Source organism: Dipodomys merriami, unplaced genomic scaffold, assembly GCF_024711535.1.
Source record: "Dipodomys merriami isolate MVZ:Mamm:240054 unplaced genomic scaffold, mDipMer1.0.p SCAF_128, whole genome shotgun sequence".
NCBI classification, from domain to species: domain Eukaryota; kingdom Metazoa; phylum Chordata; class Mammalia; order Rodentia; family Heteromyidae; genus Dipodomys; species Dipodomys merriami.
Genome location: NW_027202582.1, coordinates 1,368,635 through 1,388,237, shown reverse-complemented (window position 1 = coordinate 1,388,237; position 19,603 = coordinate 1,368,635). Strand labels below are relative to the sequence as shown.

General features: G+C 50.6%; 1 protein-coding gene across 1 annotated transcript in view; it reads left to right on the top strand.

Moving 5' to 3' along the window:
* The window catches only part of LOC138824271 (neurexin-2-like), a 105,747-nt gene that overhangs the window by 3,525 nt on the left and 82,619 nt on the right, over positions 1–19,603 (top strand). Inside the window, 2 exon segments of the mRNA XM_070018009.1 lie at positions 14,021–14,038; positions 19,111–19,140. Coding sequence (XP_069874110.1) covers positions 14,021–14,038; positions 19,111–19,140 — 48 coding nt within the window.

The following is a 19,603-nucleotide window of genomic DNA, read 5'->3' as shown; positions in this document are numbered from 1 at the left end:
ACATAAGCAAAAAGAAAAAAAAGCCAGAAGTGGCGCCGTGGCTCAAGTGGTAGAGCTGAGGGACAGTGCCCAGGCCCAGAGTTCAGGCCCCATGACTGGACCCAAAAAAAAAAAAAAATTGGAGATCAGAGTCTCACGGCCTTTCTGCCTGGAATGGTTTTGAACTGTGATCCTCAGATCTCCTGCCTAGGCTGGTCTGAATTGCCATCCTCAGGTCTCAGCCTCCTGAATAGCTAGGTTTACAGATAGATGTAAGCCAGTTGTGCCCAGCGTTTAGTAGTACATTCTTATCTAGTCAAGATGGAAGGGCATGGTCTCACTGCTGGTTACTAGGGTGAGGGCAGAATGACTTGGAGGGGAACAGGTTTGGTTTCTGGGGCTAGAGTCCGCAGACTCCTCTGGAAGTTAGAGTCACATTATTTTCTGCTTTGAGTTGTTTCCAACCTTATTTTGAAATTGAGGACATTTTAAAAAGTCAGTAATTCACAGTCTCTCTTCCAAGTAGTAGTTATTCTTTTTATATCTATTTATTGGGGAAAATAAATGACTCAAAGCTCCTATGAATTCAGAAAAGCTTTTAGATGATGTTGATGTTAGGTTCTCTATTGTAGTTGATAAAATATACATTAGAAAAATAGTTTTAGTTTTGTATGCAAGATGTACCCATCTGCCTTCAGATATTTGGTGTGCATATGGATTTGTGGATTTTTTTGGAATCTCCTCTGCCTTCCCAGGGTCTGGGTTTACCCACTGACTGAGAACCTCCATGCCAGGAAATTTGTTTTCTTTCTCTTGGGTGTGTGTGTGTGGGGGGTGGAGATTTGGCCACATGTAACTGTAGACAGATCTCAGTTTAAGTGGTTGCTTCGGTGTGTCTGCCAAAGCTGGGAGAGAGTAGGCTGGGATTCTGCAGCGGGTTGTGTGTCTGCTTCCTCATGTCACCTTGGTATGTGAAGAAGTGGTCAGGGAAGGATGTGCAGGTGTGTGCGAGACCTGGGTTGGATTCATGTGCTACAGGGAGGCAGAACACATGTTTCATGTGCATCTTGGAGGTTTGTTAGTGGCAGTCAGGGTGGACTCTGCTGCAGGACTTCACTGTTTAATTGAGGAAGTAGATAAAAGACAGACCAGTGAATGGTTAAGAAGAAGAAACTGAGTCAGGTGCCAGTGGTTCATGTCTATAATCCTAAATACTCAGGAGGCTGAAATCAGAGGACTGTGTTGTGAAGCCAGCGTAGGCAGACAAATCTAAGAAATTCTCCTGTTGACTGGCAAAAAGCTGGAAATAGAAGCGTGGCTTAAATGGTAGAGTGCCATCCTTGAGCCAAAAGTCAAGCGAGAGGCCTGAGTTCAAGTCCCAGTATTGGCACAAAAAAAGAAAGAAAGAAAAAAGAAAGAAAGAAAGAAAAAAAGAAGGAAAGAGGGATAAAGAAGGAAAGAAAGAAGGAAGGAAAGAGGGATATACTGCATCTGGATGCCAGTGTCTCACACCTGTAATCCTAGCTACTCAGAAGGCTGAGATCTGAGGATTGCGGTTCTAAGCCAGCCTGGGCAGGAAAGTCTGTGAGACTCTTAACTCCAATAAACCACCAGAAAACCGAAAGTGGAGCTGTGGCTCAAGTGGTAGGGCGCTAACCTTGAGCTGAAGAGCTGAGGGACAGCGTCCAGGCCAGAGTTCAAGCCCCATGACTGACAAAAAAAATAAAAGCTCAGGGACAGCTCCCAGGCCCAGACTTCAAGCTACAGGATTGGTGCGCGCGCGCACACACACACACACACACACACACACACACACAAATAGTTTGCCTGGGCAGTGGATTTCAACTTGAGCTTCCTTATTGAAAAAATGTGATAATAATGATACTAATCTCATAGAGTTATTATGAGAATTAACTTAGCTAATTCATGTAAAGTACACTGAACAGTACTGGGCAAATACTGGTTGATCATCTTCAGTCCAAAAATCTGAAATTCAAAATGCTCCAAAATCTGTTTTGTCACAGCTGACACTTGACTATTTGAGCCACACCTTCAGCCTAACATTTTGCTGGCTCATTGGAGATGGAGTCTCTCAGTCTTTTCTACCCAGGCTGGCAGATCTCTGTGTCTCACAGCCTCTTGAGTAGCTAGGATGACAACTGTGAGCCAGTGACACCTAACTGCTATTTTCTGAGGGCTCACATGAGGTTACAAGTGAAAAATTCCACCACTGACGTCATATGAAGTGTTGTGGGTCAAAATGCAGACACAGGGAAGATACTGTATAAAATTACCTTCAGATTGTAAGCATATGGTGCAAATCATGGCTGTAATTCTAGCACATGGGAAGTGGAGGCAGGAGGATTGCAAGTTTGAAGCTGGCCAGGATTACACAGGGAGACGCTATCTAAAGAAAGGGTAGGGGAATGAATATCTTGTTTAGACTTGGGTCTTATTCCCAGAGCTGTCTACCTATCTAAAAAGAGATATTTGCCTGTATCTAAAGATAGATCTAAAGACAGATACATAGAGATATATGCAAATATTCCCAAATCCTCCCCAAATCAGAGACTTTGCTAGTCCTCAGCATTTCAGGTAAAGCTACTCAACCATACTAGCAATAAACAAACAAAATTCACAGTAACAACACAACAGAGTGTGGTATATGCCCTGAGATGTCTTAGGAGATCATGCAGCTTAATGATTAAATTACATGCTCTGTAGCTCAGATCTGGATGAGAGTCTTATCCAAGCCCACCCTCCTATTTACAATTTCTATGTGGATGACCAGTGCTTGCCACTTGCTTACCTTATCAGTTGAGATACAGTGTCATGAACTTTTGCCTGGGATGGCTTTGAACCAAGATCTTCCCGATCTCTGCCTCCTGAGTTAGCCTGAGCCACTAGAATAAATGTTTTTTTTGGTCGGTCATGAACTCTGGGCCTCTTGAACTCTGGGCCTGGGAGCTGTCCCTCAGCTCTTCAGCTCAAGGTGAGCACTCTACCACTTGAGCCACAGTGCCACTTCTGGTTTTCTGAGTGGTTTATTGGAGAGAAGAGTCTCATGGACTTTTCTGCCTGGGCTAGCTTTCAACCATGACCCTCAGATCTCAGCCTCCTGAGTAGCTAGGATTACAGGCGTGAGCCACAGGTGCCCCACTAGATTAATTTTTCTTTATCTGTAAAATGGGGATAAATAAGGATGCTTATTGCATAGGGTTGTTGTGATAACTGAGTGTCTAGGACATAATTAGTGATGATTAAATGATAGTTATTATAAGCTAAGTACTATTGGAGTCTCCAGGAAGGAGGGTTTACAAGCCGAGGGGACTGGTAATGAATGGGTTTATGAAAGGCATGCTATTTAGGACTGTCCTTAAGCACTGACTAGCAAGCGTGGCTTGGGGAGATGACTCCAAGCAGGGGAATCAACAATAGCAGGGTGGGGGGTGGGGGGTGGCAGTAGAGGGAAGAGAATGAGATCTACAGCAGGGCTGCAGGTTGAGGCCAGGTTGTAGCAAATTGTTGAATCAACATTTAGTGAATTCTCATTGGCACAGGCACTGGTATATGCAACCGCAAGAGGTGTGTGTGTGTGTGTGTGTGTGTGTGTGTGTGTGTGTGTGTGTGTGTGTGTGTGTGTGTGTGTGTGTGTGTGTGTGTGTGTGTGTGTGTGTGTGTGTGTGTGTGTGTGTGTGTTTTAAAATCTCCATGCCAGGGCTGGGAAGTGGCTCAGTGGTAGAGTGCTTGCCTTGCATGCCTGACGCCCTGGGTTCGATTCCTCAGCACCACATAAGCAAAAAGCAAAAAGCCGTAAGTGGCACTGTGGCTCAAGTGGTAGAGTGCTAGCCTTGAGCTGAAGAGCTGAGGGACAGCGTCCAGGCCCAGAGTTCAGGCCCCATGACCAGACCCCCCCCAAAAAAAATAAAATAAAATCTCCATGCCAGTCCAGGGGGCTTGAAGACCTGGGCGTTGTCCCAAAGCTTTGTGGCTCAAAGCTAGGACTCCAGCTCTCGATTCATGCCTCCACTTACAGCTTTTTACTGGTTCATTGACAATAAGCATCTCATAGAAATTCCTGCTGGCTTTGAGCTGTGATCCTCAGATCTCACCCTCCTGTGCAGTTCGGATTACAGACGTGTGTCGCTGGTGGCTGGCTCACGAGAGTTTTGATCAGGTGTAAGACAAGGTAGTTAGGAGCTATGTTAGGAAGCTGGGAGTGAGGTATGGAGGGATTTGCAGAGGGCAGACGTAGATGGCATTTAGGAGATCGTTTGGGTAAGAGATTTCTGAGGCCCTAAAGCTTGGTTGGCTTGGAGAGTGGCCAAGAAGGGTAATGGCAGCTGTGGTGCCATCCTGGCAGCTGCAGTGGTGGGGAGCCATTGCTGAGATGGACGCTGCTCGGGAGGGGCTCTGCCTTTTGTCTGTGGGGAGGGAGGGGAGAACGCAGAGAACAGGAGACCTCAGTGTGCCTGCCTAGATGGATGGTGGAGGGGTGAGAGAGAAGGGGGAGGAGGGGTGAGACAGAAGGGGGTGGAGGAGTGAGAGGGAAGGGGCTGAGGAGGGGTGAGAGGGAAGGGGGAAGTCAGGAAGGGGATTAAAGTAGGGATGAGATAGTGCATGTGTCTGACAAAGATGTGGTGGTGGGAACTGTAAGACCAGAGCTTTGAGTTGAAAGTGGGCCTGCGGATGTAGCTCTGGGAACTACATGTGCAGAAAGAAAGTATCTGAAGCTCTGGGGTTGCGTGGAATGGCCAAGGAGAAGATGAGAATTGTGTACAAGATCCCAAAGGAGAGAGAGGCAGGGGAGAGGAACAGCTGCAGAAACAGTAAAAGATCCAGGTACCACGGCTCATTCCTATAATCCTACTTACTTGGGATGTAGAGACTGTAGGATCCTTGCGTGAGGCCAGCCTGACCAAACAAATATTTTCTTTTCTTGTGGTTGCTTGTGGGACTTGAACTTAGGGCCTGGGTGCTGTCCCTGAGCTCTTTTGCTTAAGGCTAGCACTCTGCCATTTTGAGCCACAGCTCCACTTCTGATTTTCTGGTGGTTAGTTGGAGGTAAGAGTCTCAAAGACTTTCCTGTCCAGCCTGACTTTGAACCACGGTCCTCAGATCTCAGCCTCCTAAGTACCTAGGATTACAGGCATGAGCCACTGGCACCTGGCAACAAACCGTTTTTAAGACTCTATCTCAACCAATAGCCAGTGTCACATGCCTGTCATCTCAGCAATGCAGGGAAGCACCAGTGAAGATAGTCACCTGGACTGACCCAGGCACAAAATGGGACCCTATCTCAAAAAAAAAACGGTTGTACTGGGTGCCAGTGGCTCACTCATAATCTTAGGTACTCAGGAGTCTTAGAGCTGGAGGACTGAGGTTCAAGGTGAGCCACAGAAAAAGTGTTGGAGAGATTCTGTATCTAAAAGTAACCAGCAAAAAGCCACACTGGAGGTGTGTCTCAAGTGGTGGAGTGCCAGCAGAACAAGCAAGTGTGAAGCCCTGAGTTCAAACCTGAGTGTCATCAAAAGGTACAAGAAATAGCAAAGGTGGAGTTAGAACCCAGAAAGAACTGGAGAACCGGATGGAGGGTTAAAGGAGGAGCGAAGAGCCTTGTAGCTAGTAACTTTGCTAAGTGCCCTGGGTGTTTTATCTTTAGTCTTCACGATCCCTTCCTGAGGGAGACTCCATTCTACAGATGTTTAGAGGGAGGCTCAGAAATACTGGAGTTGATTTCTGAGCCTAGAGCTCACCCCAGGGCCTTTGCTTCCTACCTGACTTCCTGCTGCCTCCAAAAAACAGTGTGGCCTAGCGCCAATGGCTACTCAGGAGGCAGAGGTCTGAGGGTCGAGTTCATAGCCAGCCTGGTCAGGAAAGTGGATGAGACTTTTATCTGTAATTAAAAAAACAAAACAAACAAAAAGAAGCAGAGCGGTGGCTCAAGTGGTAGAGAGCTAGATTGAACACAAAAGCTCAGAGACACCACCCAGCCCCTGAGTTCAAGCCTCAGGACTGGCACCAAAAGGAAACAACCAAAAAAAAAAAATCAGTTCATCTGTTGAACAGCTGAGTTTGGTTTCGGGGGGATAGTGAGGGGTAGGGTTTCATTAGAAACCAGTTACCACCCTAACTCCCCTGGACCTGCAGGTGTCAGGCCAGAGAGCAGCAGGGGCGCTAGAGCAGGAGAAGCGGAGTCCTCTGTCTTTGGGGAGGAACTCGCTCAGGAGAGCAGGGCTGGAGGGGAGAACATTGTAAAGGGAATCTTTCAAAATATGTCTCACACCTTTCTGCCTCCCTTAAGCACGATACCTGGCGTGTGATTTAACTTCTCCCAGCTACTTGGGGAGGTCAAGTGTCCCCTCAGGTATTATACTAGACTTACCGAGTGCTTGCGTCCTTCACTGAGGGTTTTTCCTGGCTCGAAATGGTGCTTGACTGTTGTGCTTTTTCTTTCTTTTCTTTTTTTCTTTCTTTTTGTTGTTGCAAGACTGGGATTTGAACTCAGTACCTGATGTTTTGCTCATTCATTGCTGGTGCTCTATCAACTGAGACATGCCTTCAAACCCAGCTTTTGAGTTCTGATTTTTTTTATTTTTTATTTATTTATTTTTGCCGGCTGTGGGGCCTGAACTCTGGGCCTGGGTGCTGTCCCTCAGCTCTTCAGCTCAAGGCTAGGGCTCTACCACTTGAGCCACAGTGCCACTTCTGGCTTTTTCTGTTTATGTGGTGCTGAGGAATTGAACCCAGGGCGTTATGTATGTAAGGCAAGCGCTCTACCACTGAACCACCTTCCCAGACCAGCTTTTGAGTTCTTACACCAGCTTTTTCTAATTTTTCCATCTTTGCTTTTAGAAGAGTTATCCTAAGGGCAGTAGCAACTGACTTTTTTTTTTTTCCTACTCCTGGGGCTTGGGCTCAGGGCCTGAACATGGTCCCTGAGCTTCTTTTGCTCAAGGCTAGCGCTCTACCACTTGAGCCATAGCGCCACTTCTGGCTTTTTCTATTTATGAGGTACTGAGGAATCAAACCTAGGGCTTCATGCATGGTAGGCAAGCACTCTACCACTAAGCCACATTCCCAGCCTGACTCTTTTTCTTTCTCTCTCTCTCTCTCTCTGGCTAATTTGAAAATTAGCCTTCCCAAATTAGAATTGTGTGGCACTAGCTAGTTGCCAGTGGCTAATGCCTGTCATCTTAGCTACTCCAAAGGCTGAGATCTGGAGGATCGATGTTTGAGACCAGACTGGGTAGAGAAGTCTGTGAGACTCTCTCTCCAAAGTTACCAGCAAAAAAACTGGGCTGGTGGTCTGTTCAAAGGTTCCATGACAGCTTAGCAAGCAAGGCAAGTGAGCATGAAGCCCTGAGTTCAAACCCTGGAACTTGGCCCCCAACATTATGGTCACAGTAGATGGACCTGATAGAACCGTGTTTTGGCAGCTTGGAACTTGTTCCTTTGCTCTGTCATCATCACTGTACTTGATCATGAGTCTGCTGGGACCCTGAGTTCATTCCAGGTGAGACAAGGCGTCTTGATACCATCTCTGCTGGCAGAGAAACTATGATCCCTGTGTATAAAAGCCGAGTAAATGAAGCCAGGTGCCAGTGGCTCATGCTTGTAATCCTGGCTGCTCAGGAGGCCAACATCTGAGGATAATGGTTCGAAACCAGCCCAGGCAGGAAAGTCTGTGAGACTCATCTCCAGTTAACCACAAAAAGCCAAAAGTGGAGCTGTGGCTGGAGTGGTAGAGTACCAGCCTTGAGCAAAAAAGCTCAGGCCCAGAATTCAAGCCTCAGGAGTGACACCAAAACAGAAACAACAATAACAACAACAAAATCCTAAGTAAATGCGGTCATGTCCCATGGAGTTTCCTGTCAGTGCTGACACAGCACCCGTGGCCCTGACTGCCCGTGTGTGGAAAGGGCTCCAGACAGAATGGGACTTCCTGTGGGCTGTTCCCAGGTGCTTCCAAGGAAAGGTGACAGAACCGTTAAGAGCATGGGCTGCTAGCTTTGAGTCCTGGCTTTGCTACTTACCTGCTCACTGTGTGAACTTGGAAAATATACCAACGCCTGGTGCTCTTCAGTCTCCCTCTGTAAAATGAAAGTAATAATGTATAAGGACTGCAGGACGAGTATGCAGAGTTCCTTTAGCATGTACTGGGCATTATTCTAAGTGCTCAATAAGGACTACTTGGGCTTACTATGTCTAGTGGTCAGGAGAGGCTTGAAGGAGGAGGGTGGGCAAGGCTAGCCTCAAAGGATGACAGAGAGTTTCAGGGGTAGAAAGGGAAAGGCAGGGTTTTCCTGGTAGGAATACAGGGGTGTGTGAGCTGAGTGGTCTACAGGGCTTAGTGAGGAGACCAGGTTGGCTATAAAACTATAGATTAGGCTTCTAAGAAACTTCTAGAAGGCTTGACTTTCTGACCAAGAATGTATCCCACCAGAGGTTTTAAAGTTAGACAGATTTGGATTCAAACTTTGCTTCTCACCATCAGTGTGGCCTTTGACATGTTACTTCTGCTTTTTGAATCTTGGTTTTTTCCTTTTTCCTCCTCCTCTTCCTCCTCCTCCTCTTCCTCCTCCTCCTCTTCCTTCACTTCCTCCTCCTCCTCCTCCTCCTTCTCCTCTTCTTCTTCTTCTTCTTCTTCTTCTTCTTCTTCTTCTTCTTCTTCTTCTTCTTCTTCTTCTTCCTCCTCCTCCTCCTCCTCTCCCCTCTCCCCTCTCTCCTCCTCCTCCTCCTCCTCCTCCTCCTCCTCCTCCTCCTCTTCCTCCTCCTCCTCTTTCTCCTCCTTCTGGTTGGTGTCAGTACTGGGGCTTGAACTCAAGGCCTCAGTGATGTCCCTTAGCTTTTTTTTTTTTTTTTCTTTTCCGTTGGTCGTGGGGCTTGAACTCCAGGCTTGGGCGCTGTCTCTGCCCTCTTCAGTGCTCTACCGCTTGAGCCATAGCTCCACTAGTGGTTTATTGGAGAAAAGAGTCTCAAGGACTTTCCTGCCGGGCTGGCTTTGAATCGTGATCCTCAGATGTCAGCCTCCTGAGTAGCTAGGATTACAGGCATGAGCCATTGGGGCCCAGCTCCCTTATTTTTTTAAGTCTAGTGAGCTCCATTTCCAGCTTTTTGCTTGTTAAAGATAAGAGTCTCACAGACTTTCTGGCCCAGGCTGGCTTTGAACCACAATCCTTATATCTCAGTCTCCTGAGTAGCTGCGATTGCAGGCGTGAACCACAAGCTGGTTTCCTCATCTTAAAGAGTAATTGTAATTTGTATCCATGTATTAGTAACAGTGGGTGGAAGAAACTGCATGTTAAGATAATCCGGGTGCTGGTGGCTCACACCTGTAATCCTAGCTACTCAGGAGGCTGAGATCTGAGGATCACAGTTCAAAGCCAGCCCAGGCAGTTAAGTCCTTGAGACCCTTTTTTTTTTTGGGTCCGGTCATGGGGCCTGACTTCTGGGCCTGGGCGCTGTCCCTCAGTTCTTCAGCTCAAGGCTAGTGCTCCACCACTTGAGCCACAGCGCCACTTCCGGCTTTTTTCTTTTTGCTTATGTGGTGCTGAGGAATCAAACCCAGGGCATCAGGCACGCAAGGCAAGCGCTCTACCACTGAGCCACCTTCCCAGGCCTTCCTTGAGCCTCTTATCTCCAATGAACCACCAGAAAACTGGAAGTGGTGCTGTGGCTCAAGTGGTGGAGCACTCGCCTTGAGCTGAAGAGGTCAGGGACAGTGCCCAGGCCCAGAGTTCAAGCCCCACGATGGACAAAAAAAAAGACCCAGGCATACTTTAGTGATTAATATGTGAAGTATTGTTTTATTTTTCACCTAACAAACATAGGAATGCCATTGTCTTTTTTTTTGGTTGGTTGTGGGGCCTGAACTCTGGGTCTGGGCGCTGTCTCTCAGCTCAAGGCTAGCACTCTACCACTTGAGCCACAGCGCCACTTCCAACTTTTTCTGCTTACATGGTGCTGAGGAATCAAACCCAGGGCCTCATGCATGCAAGGCAAGCACTCTACCACTGAGCCACCTTCCCAGCCCAGGAATGCCATTGTCTTAATCAGAAATTCTGTAAGTAGCTGGAGATAGAGACAAACAAGACATTATTTTTGCTCCTGGATATTTTCATGGTTCAGTCAGGAAGCAGGCATGAAAACACAATTGCAATATAGCTTCAATAAGCACAAAGTAATAGAGCGTACATGTCTACAGCTGACGTGGAAGAGGCTAGCTACTCTTGTGTATGTTCTTGACACCTAGATGTGTATTGTCTTGAATCTTAAAGGAAGCATCAATCTTAGACTGCTGTGTGTGTGTGTCCAAGCCTAGGGAATAGCAGGTGCAGAAACATGGCCTACTAGGGATGCAGCCAGAAACTGGGTGTGGCTGTTGGAGGAAAGAGATGGGAGGGAGGCACTGTCTGATTTCAAAAGGATTTTCTTGAGAAGCCTGGACCTTTCTGGGTAAAACCCAGCGAGAAGTCATGGATCATTACCACCAGGGCGGTGCCACGGTTGCAGCAATTTGGTGGAGTGTGGAGGTCCTCTAAGAAGTTCATTCATGCTCCCAGGAGAAGAGCAGGTGAGGGACAGGCCTGGGGGGGGGGGGGCTTTAGGACCCATAATCCCTAGTAACTGGTCAGAGTACATGAGCCGGGAGGGAGCTTGGGGCAAGCCTCTGAGGCCTGTCTTGGAGCGCGGGTAAGCACGCCTGCTTGGGGCTGCTGGAGGCAGCTAGGTGTATGGGGGGGAGATGAGAAGGGGGGGTGGGGCTGCGAACACACAGCGAGATTTGAGGCACGCTCACTAAACATTTTGGAGCTTTGTGTGTGGATCACATGGGTGTGTCCGGGCAGGGCACCAACCCGCAGGAGGCTGGGAAAACCAAGCATGTAGGGTAAGCTTGTAGTTGTGCTGACCCAGGTTGGCAGTGAAAGGAGAGGTGATGGGACCCCCCTCCCCAGGGCGTGTCTCCCCTACTGTGTGGGAGAGAGAGAGAGAGAGACGAGACCCCACTGAGCTCATTAGAGTGTGATGCGGCTGATGGACGATGCACGTGAGGATCTGCGGGGTGCCTGGCACATGGTTAAGTGGAGCCCCTGGCGCCTGGTAGCGTAGGGCATGTAGTGAAAGCTCAGAGAATATCGGCCGTGGCTTTATGAAACTCAGGGAATGGGCACTTGGTTTCAGGAGCGGGATGTCGAACATGGCCTCAGCGGTAGAGCTGAGGTGTTAGACCTGTCTAGGCAATGACGGAGCAGTCAGGCGGGGATGCAAGACTGTCACTCAGGGAAGAGACCAGAGCTGTAAACACGGGGTTGGGAGTCCCTAAGCCACCAAAGTGAGCTATCACCAAGGAGAGCAGAGAGAAAGAAAACAGAAGTGTGAGGGCAGGGGAGCAAGCCTAGCGGGGCCTGGGATGGCAGGTGAGGGGCGCAGGCCGGGCCAGCAGACCACAAGGAACAGCCAGGAAAAGAGGTCCCTGGGTCTCCCACGTGCTGTCCCTCAGAAGGCAGCAGCTCACCTAGCTTGCTGACTGAGCATCGCACAATGCATGCTCCTGCCAGCTAGGAAGATTTCTTTTGAAGTGTCTGCCGTGTTGGATTATGTGGAAATGTCTGTGACTCCTTGTTTGCACAGGTGCTAGTGAGCAGGTTGTGCTGACGTTGGTCTTAGCACCAAAGAGTCCCAACGCAGCAGTCCTTGGAAAGCCCCCTTAACTAGCCTGGCCTGCCCCTTCCACAATGGGTTATGACTCTGTGCATTTGAGAAAAGCATTGTATAAATAGCTTTGGGGGCTTTAGTTGTCAGATTGAAAAACCACCACAACAAACAACAACTCTGTGTTCACTGTGCACCAGTGCTCACACCTGTAATCCTAGCTACTCTGGAAGGAAAGTCCATGGTGAGACCCTTAGCTTCAATTAAACAGCAAAAAGCTGAAAGTGGAGGTGTGGCTCAAGTGGTAGAGCACTAGCCTTAAGCAATAAAGCTAAGGGAGAGCACCCTGGCCCTGAGTTCAAGCCCTAGTACAAACACAAAATAAGAATAAAAAGCTCTGTGTTGTAAAGGTGTTTGTAATACAAGGAAATGTGTATGTATGCATGATGGAAATGGAGGACAGACAGAAAGGGGAACTTGGCTCATGGCGGGGCGGTGTGTGTGTGTGTATGTCTTCATCTCTCACAGGGACAACGGGATGGGAATGTATCTAATATTATGTATTCGATTGCTATGCAGCTATTGATGTTTGCTTTCAGCCATGTTGTATATGGGGGTGGTATGAGGTATGATAACAGTATTTGTTCTCGCAGTGTAGTTATTCCTCTCCCAGGAGAGATGAACAAATAACACAAAATGGGCCTGTGGGGGGGAGTGTGGGGGAGGCCATGTGCGCTGGCATGGGGAGAGTGCATCCACCTGTGATCTCCGGGCCTGCACACATGTAAGAGCCTTTCCCCATGGGTGGGATATTTGTTATTTCTCTCTTCTGCCTTTTCCTTCATCTGCTAGCTCCCAGTAGGCGGGGATGTGACGTGTTGGGAGCCAGACACCTTGGTCCTCTTATAAAGCAGGCTGGGATGCAGCCTACTTGAGGAGTTGTAGCTTAGTTGCAGAAGTGGCTCCCATCCTCCTTCCCTCCTACCTTCTCTCTTTACCCATTTGGTGCTCCCCAAGGCCAGGCTCAGAAAGCCCTAATAGCTAAGGCTGACGCCAGGGGGTGTGGCATGGTTCCTTTTACAGCTGAAGTGGCCATCCAGCCCCAGGACCCTTTGCCTCACTTGGTGGTTAAGAATCAGAATCCTAATCATAGAAGCAGAGCCCAGAGTGGCTTCAGAAACTATCTCCCACCCTCTCAGCTTTGGGGAAGGGATTCAGAGACATTAAGTGACTTGGATGGGCATCATACAGCAGTTTGGGGCAGTGTGTTTTCTTGCTTTTTTTCTTTTCTTTTCTTTTCTTTTTTTTGTTGGTCATGGGGCTTGAACTCCCCGGGTCTGGGTGCTGTCACTCAGCTCTTCAGCTCAAGGCGAGTGCTCTACCGCTTGAGCCACAGTGCCACTTCTGGTTTTCTGGTGGTTTATTGGAGATAAAAGTCTTAAGGACTTTCCGCCCAGGCTGGCTTTGAACCGTGATCCTCGGATCTCAGCTTCTGAGTAGTTAGGATTACAGGCGTGAGCCACCAGTGCCCAGCTGCCTTTTTCTTTTATTTGGCACTGGTAGCGGGACTTGAATTCAGGGACAGGACACTCTCCCTTAGCTCTCTTTGTTCAAGGCTGGCACTCTGTCATGTGAGCCACACCTCCACTTCTGGCTTTTTACTGGTTAATTGGAGATAAGAGTCTCGGAGACTTTTCTGCCCAGGCTGCCTTCAAACCTCAATCCTCAGATCTTCACCTTCTGAGTAACTAGAATTACAGGCAGGAGCCATTGGTGCCCAGCGTTTTCTTTTTCTGTGGTGTTGAGGTGGGATCTCAAAGCTTTGCCTGTGCTAGAGATCTGTGTGTGTGTGGAGCCCTTTCTCTCCTGGTGGGTGTGGCAAGTTGGATCCTGGTGTGCCCAGGCTTCCAGGGCGAATTGTGTGAGAACGGCACGAATCACTGATTGCTCAACGCCTATGTGTGTCAGTGTGTCACTGAGCGTGAGTGTGTCTCAGGAGATGGTTTGTGGTGTGAGTGTGTCCCCATCTGTCTCTGAGATGCCGCTGTGGAATGCAAGGGGGAAGGAGCCTCCTCTGGGGACTCCGGGAGCCTGGCTGCGGCTCCTGAGCCCTCCTCTGTTGTCTGCTTGATTTTGTCTGGTCACTTCCCTTGCCCTGAGAGGCGAGGGGTGACATGTATGGAGGGGATGACCATGTGTGGTGCCCCCATCCCGGGGAGCAGCAGTGTCACCTCTCTGTCCCCAGCAGAGCTGTTCCCACCAGGGCCTGGGTGGGCTCGGGGCCCCTCCCTCTCTTTGGAGCACTTATTGGTGAGGCGCTTGCTAACAGCCTTCCTTTTCTTTTTCTCTCCTTACCTCTCCTTTCTCTGAACCTCGCTGGCTATAGAGGAGCACCCCATAGAAGGTGAGTGGAGCTTCTGTGGCACTGGGGTGGTGCACTTGTCACCATGGGGGGGGGGTCCATGAGTGGGGGTATCATCCACCGCCCAACAGCAACTCCCTTGCTCATGTTTGGGGCCCCGCAGGGGAAGGCTTTCTGGGGTCCTCCCAGCTTCCTCTTGGTTGGCTTGGTGGGGGGAGCTGCCCCCAGGGGGCATGCCCTTCCCCTTGCCCACACTCCTCTCCCCAGCCCTCTGCCCTTGCCTTTTCCTTGCTGGGAAGGTCATAGCTGACAACTCGGAAGTGTCCCAGAGTGAGTGGGTAGACACCATTTTGCCCAGCCCGGCTTAGGAAGGAGAGAAGGGCCACGTTGCTGGGGGTGGGGTTGGCAGGGCTGACTGCTGTCCTGAAAGCCATGCTTCTGCGGTGGGGCTGAGGTGGGCCAAGGCGGGGCACAGAGCGCGGGCAGTGTGGAGCCCTGGACAGGGCAGGCGGGTGGGCGGGGTGGGGGCAGCTCCTCTGCTCTGCCAGCGCTGCCCATGGCTGGGAGGGCACAGCAGGCAGCTTCTTCCTTCGGCCCAGCCCCAGAGCAAGGGTGGGCGCCTGCCTTTCTCCGGGGTCTATGTTCATTCTCTCCCCACCTGCTCTGGTTGCCCTCTCTCTCTGGTGTTTGTCCTCCCCTCTCTCCCTTCAGGGCTCTTTCCCTGGACCTCTCTCTCTAGGTCTGCGGGCTCTTGACATTCTCTCTGCCTTTCCTTCTAGCTTTAGGTTTTCCCTCTGTTGCTTTTCCTTCTCTGCAGTAGTCTAACATCAGGGGCGGGAAGCCTGCGTGAGTTCTTACAGGAAGGCTGGGCTGCAGGGATCTCACAGAGAAAGGAGCAGAGTGGGCGTGACGTGAGCCCACCAACCAGTCACCATCTGGCCCAACCTGGGAGGGCAGGACTTGTGGGATGCTCAGCTCCCTGGGCCCAGCCCTGCCCCAAGGGGCAGAGGGGAGTCCTACAGTCACAGGGAAGGGCAGAGGGGAGCCCCACGGTCACAGAGAGGGGCAGAGGGGAGCCCCATGGCCCCAGGAGAAGCCAGCGTTCTTTGCTTGTGTGGTAGTGGAACTCATTTTTTCCCCGAAGTGCCAATGGCTTGTCTTGTTTCTCCCCCTAGAGGTGTCATCTTCTTGGGGTTCCTTAAGTCTCCTGATCCCAGCAGGCAGTTGTGTATGTATGTGTGTGCGTGCGTGTGCACATGCCCGTGTATTTGTGTAAGCACATGTTCATGCCTCTCTGCTGATCTGATGTAGCTCTGGGTGCCACACACATTTGTGGCTCAACACCTGTGTGTACATAGCATGGCTTTGTATCTGTGTGTGTGTTGCACATTCACGTATTGTGTCTTCTGTGGTGTGCCTCTAGGAGCTGCTGAGCCTTCATGTGTCCACATCTATGTTTGCATCTCTGTGTCAGTGTTTGTGTGTGTGTGTGTGTGTGTGTGTGTGTGTGTGTGAGAGAGAGAGAGAGAGAGAGAGAGAGAGAGAGAGAGAGAGAGAGAGAGACTCTGTCTGGCTGGACGCAGCCTTCTGAGGGCTGGCGATAAGATTTAGTGCTGATGTGACTTTTACTTGCTCTTGATGTCATGTCTCCTTGGAACAAAGAAGAGGTGGAGGGAGGAAGAGGGAGAGAGAAAGAGGGGGGAGCAGAGTGGCTGAGGAGGAAGGAAGGAGCAGAGAGCCGGGAGAGGGGTAAAGGGCTAAGTGAAGAGGTGGGGCCAGAAGGACTGGAGAGGGAGAGGCAGACCGCAAAAGCTCAGGGAGGGTATGGCCGGGGCAAGACAGGAGAAAAAGGCAGGAGGGCTTCAGAGGAAGGGAGTATAGACAGGGACTAGAAGGGAGGCTGGGTTTTGGGGACAATAGGCCTGAGACCTTATGGGTGACACCTACCATTTCTTTGGGGGGCATCTTGCTGATCTAGTTTAGATGGGCACTGCCTGGAGCTGCATGTCCGTGGCTGGGCAGGGTGTATTTGGAAGGCTCTGTGTGTGTGTGTGTGTGTGTGTGTGTGTGTGTGTGTGTGTGTGTGTGTGTGTGTGTGTGTGTGTGTGTGTGTGTTCAGATCTGTGCTCCCTCTGTTTGTCTCTGTGCCATGTCTGTGTGTCTGCACATATAAGTCCTAATCTTGGCCCGTAGCGGTCTTTCTCCTTCCCATGGCCTTCTCTCTAGGGCTCGGTAGGAGAGTCAGGGGTAAGACTAGAAGTGGAGAAGTGGGCTTGGTGGTGGTTTCCCAGGATGCCCTCCTTCCTGGCACCGCAGTCCCCCCTCCAATCTCTCAGGTCCATCCCTCTATGCCAGAGACACTGGGTTACTGTGCCTGAGGCCTAGCTTCTCTGGGAACTTGGGCATCCTACTTGGCACCCCCTGCCTGCCAGGCGCCTCCTCCCCCGCTCCCCCCCACCCCCCGTCTCTTGCAGCAAGGAGAGGAGACCCAGAAGCAGCCAGATAGAGTGCCCTAGGAAGGACCCTTGGCAGCGCCATCCATCACTGCCAGCCTCTTGGGCGGTGGGAGGAGGGGCCGATGCCACAGGTGGATGAGGGTTGCGAGCACCCCAGTGGGGCTGAGACCGGGAGAAGGCACAGACTATAGATGGGGTGAGGTGGGGGGAACAGGCTTTAGGGAGGGGCCCTCTGCCAGCTGGGGCTGAGCCAGGGGTAGACAGGAAGGGAACTGGCCTCCCCTCACCAAGATGGCTGGCGCTGTCATGCCTGAGGGAGCTGAGCAGCTGGTTGCCGTGGTGACAGAGGGAGAGCGCGGCATGCTAATGAGGCTGGCGGGGAGCTGGGCAGTGGAAGGGTCTTGGAGGGGAGAGATGCCACTCCCCCCAACAGTAGTCAGACTTGAGGGGGGACAGCCGGTGGGTTGGAGGGGCCTCTGGCTGCTAGGCTAGGGCAGCAGAAACCTGGATTTCCAAGACCTTGCTTCCAGGGCAAGGCTGCGGCTGACAGGGGGAGGAGGGTCAGAGCTGCACCTGGGTTTTTTGTTTAGGGTTTTGTTAGAAGGTGCTGGTAGCTTTCTTGGGAAGAGTCTGAGGTAGGGTGGGGGCCATTCAAAGCAAGGAGTCAGAAAGTAGTCCAGATTCAGGTGGCCCCACCTGTGCTGTGAGTGTAATCCCTCCCAGGAGCTCTTCTGTCTTGAGGCAGCCCCCAGCAGCTGTGGCCTCCTCCCCTCCTCTTCCTTTTCTTCCTCCTCTTCCTCCTCGGGACATATATATAGGTGGGGAAGAATGAATGCCATCTCAGAGAGATGAGGAGAAGAGGCGCCAGGATTCCGGAGTAGCTGTTTGCTCTTTGTCCTCCCACCCTGACCCTTCTCAATTCCTTGCTGTTTCTCTCCTTGGTCCCAGGCATCCTGGCTCTTGCTGTGCCCCAGAGACCCTTGTAGGTCTTTAGCCTTGCTTCCTTTCTGGCCCCGGGGCCCACATCTCATCACCACAGTGGCTGGGATGGTTTCCTAGCACAACAGAGGCCTGGTAGGGCTGTTCCTACTTAACTAGACCCCACAGCAGGGAGGCAGGGCTGGTCATCTCAGGGAGCCCAGGGGGCTCAGCCCAGCTGTGTGCCTGGCACCAGCAGCCTCTCTGGGGATTGGGACTCTGGTCCAGTGAGCTGGGCTCTCCCCACTCAGGTCTGGGAGGGATGGGTCAGGTCTGGGAGGGGTGGGTCAGGTCTGGGAGGGATGGGTTAGGTCTGGGAGGGCTGGGTCAGGTCTGGGAGGGGTGGGTCAGGTCTGGGAGGGGTGGGTCAGGTCTGGGAGGGATGGGTCAGGTCTGGGAGGGCTGGGTCAGGTCTGGGAGGGGTGGGTCAGGTCTGGGAGGGATGGGTCAGGTCTGGGAGGGAAGGGTTAGGTCTGGGAGAGGTGGGTTAGGTTAGGGCTGTCTAGGCAATCCTGGTGGGAGAGCCAAACAGATTTTGCTGTCGTCTATTTTCCATTTTCCAAATTCAGTTTTTGGATCCTCTCAGAGAGGTCCTGGCCAGAGAAAGGGGATCTGCAGGGCAACTCAGGATTGAGAGCAGAGCCTCCTGCCCTGGAGTCTTGGATGCTGTCTTTGGACCTTGCTGTCCATGACCTGTGCCCTTGCGCTCTCCCAGACCTCCTTGGGGAAGAATCCATGACTTAATTTTGCTCCAGACTTTCCCTCCACTCACTGTCCCCCTCCCTGCTTCCTCTCCAACTGTCCTTAGGAGCTCCAGTTTCCTTTTATAACCTAGGGGTACAGAGGTACAGGCTCGCCACATAGAGGGGCTTAGGAAAGGGTAGCTGGAAAGATAAGGACAATTTTGTGCAAGTTTCCTTTTAGGCCTAGGTCCCTCATATCCACTTCCCACCTTTCCTGGGGGCTGACGGGGGGGGGGGAAGTGGGGGTGTGTGTACGTGAGTGGGATTGGAGGTCCCTTTGCCCACTCAATCCCACGCTAACAGGACACTCTCTCTCTCTCCAGGTGGCTTTGATTTTTTTTGTGTCGTGTTTTATTTTCTCCTCCATCCGAATCGTTTTTCTCGTTGACCGTTTTTTTTTCTCTCCGCCTCCCGGAAGAAAAAAAAAAAAAGAAAAAAAGAAAAAGGAAAAAGCAACTCTCCTAGCCTCATGCTTCTCCTCCTTTTCCTTTTTTTTTTCCGGCAAGAAGAAAAAAAAAGAAACCAAAATTTCCTCTCCCCTTTTGCAGTGACTTCCTGTCCCATCTTCCTCTGGTCTCCCCCCTGCCCCACACCCCTTTATCTCTCTCTCTCTCTCTCTCTCTCTCTCTCTCTCTCTCTCTCTCTCTCTCTCTCTCTCTCTCTCTCTCTCTCTCTCTCTGTTCCCTTTTCCTGCCCTCTACCCTCTGTTTCTGCATCGGGCCCCTTCCCTCAGCTTTTAGGCTGGGGGCTCTCCCCCGATGTCTGTCACAAGTTAAAAAGGGTTTTTAAATTGTGGCAGCAAAAGCTTTTTTTTTTTTTCCTTCCTTCTCTCTGGCTGATTTTGATGACTCGTGTTTTCTTTGTTTCTTTCCCCTTCCTTTCTTTTTTTTTCTTCTTTTTTTTTTCTTTCTTCCTTTCTCTCCTTCCCTTTTCCAAGGTCCGGCTCACCTGACGTTAAACAGCGAAGGTATGGTTTGAAGTTTTGGTTTGGTTTGGATTGGATTGGATTGCTCCCAGCCTGCACCTGGATTTTCTGTTCTTTTCCCTCCCCTCTCCCTCTTCCACCTGTCCAGCTTCCTTCCTTCCTTTCCTCCCTCCTTCCTCTGCCATTTCTTTATTTTATTGAGGGGTGCCGGGTGGGGGTGGGGGGTTGGTCCTTGTCTGTGCGCTCCCTCCCCACCCACCCGATTCACTCCATCCACCCTCATCTCACCTTGGTTTCTGACATCAAGAGATGTTTGAACTCCTGCCGTTGTCTCCAGTCATTTTTTTTTTTTTTTTTGCGTTTTCCTGGTAGTGTATTTATTTCACTTGTTTTCTTTCTCACGGTGGTGTTTTATTTCCTTCCACTCATTCTCACCATTCTTTCCTTTCTATAAAACCAAGTAAAAAAGAGAAGGGCCTAGGCTGGAGAAGGGATTTCAGGCAGC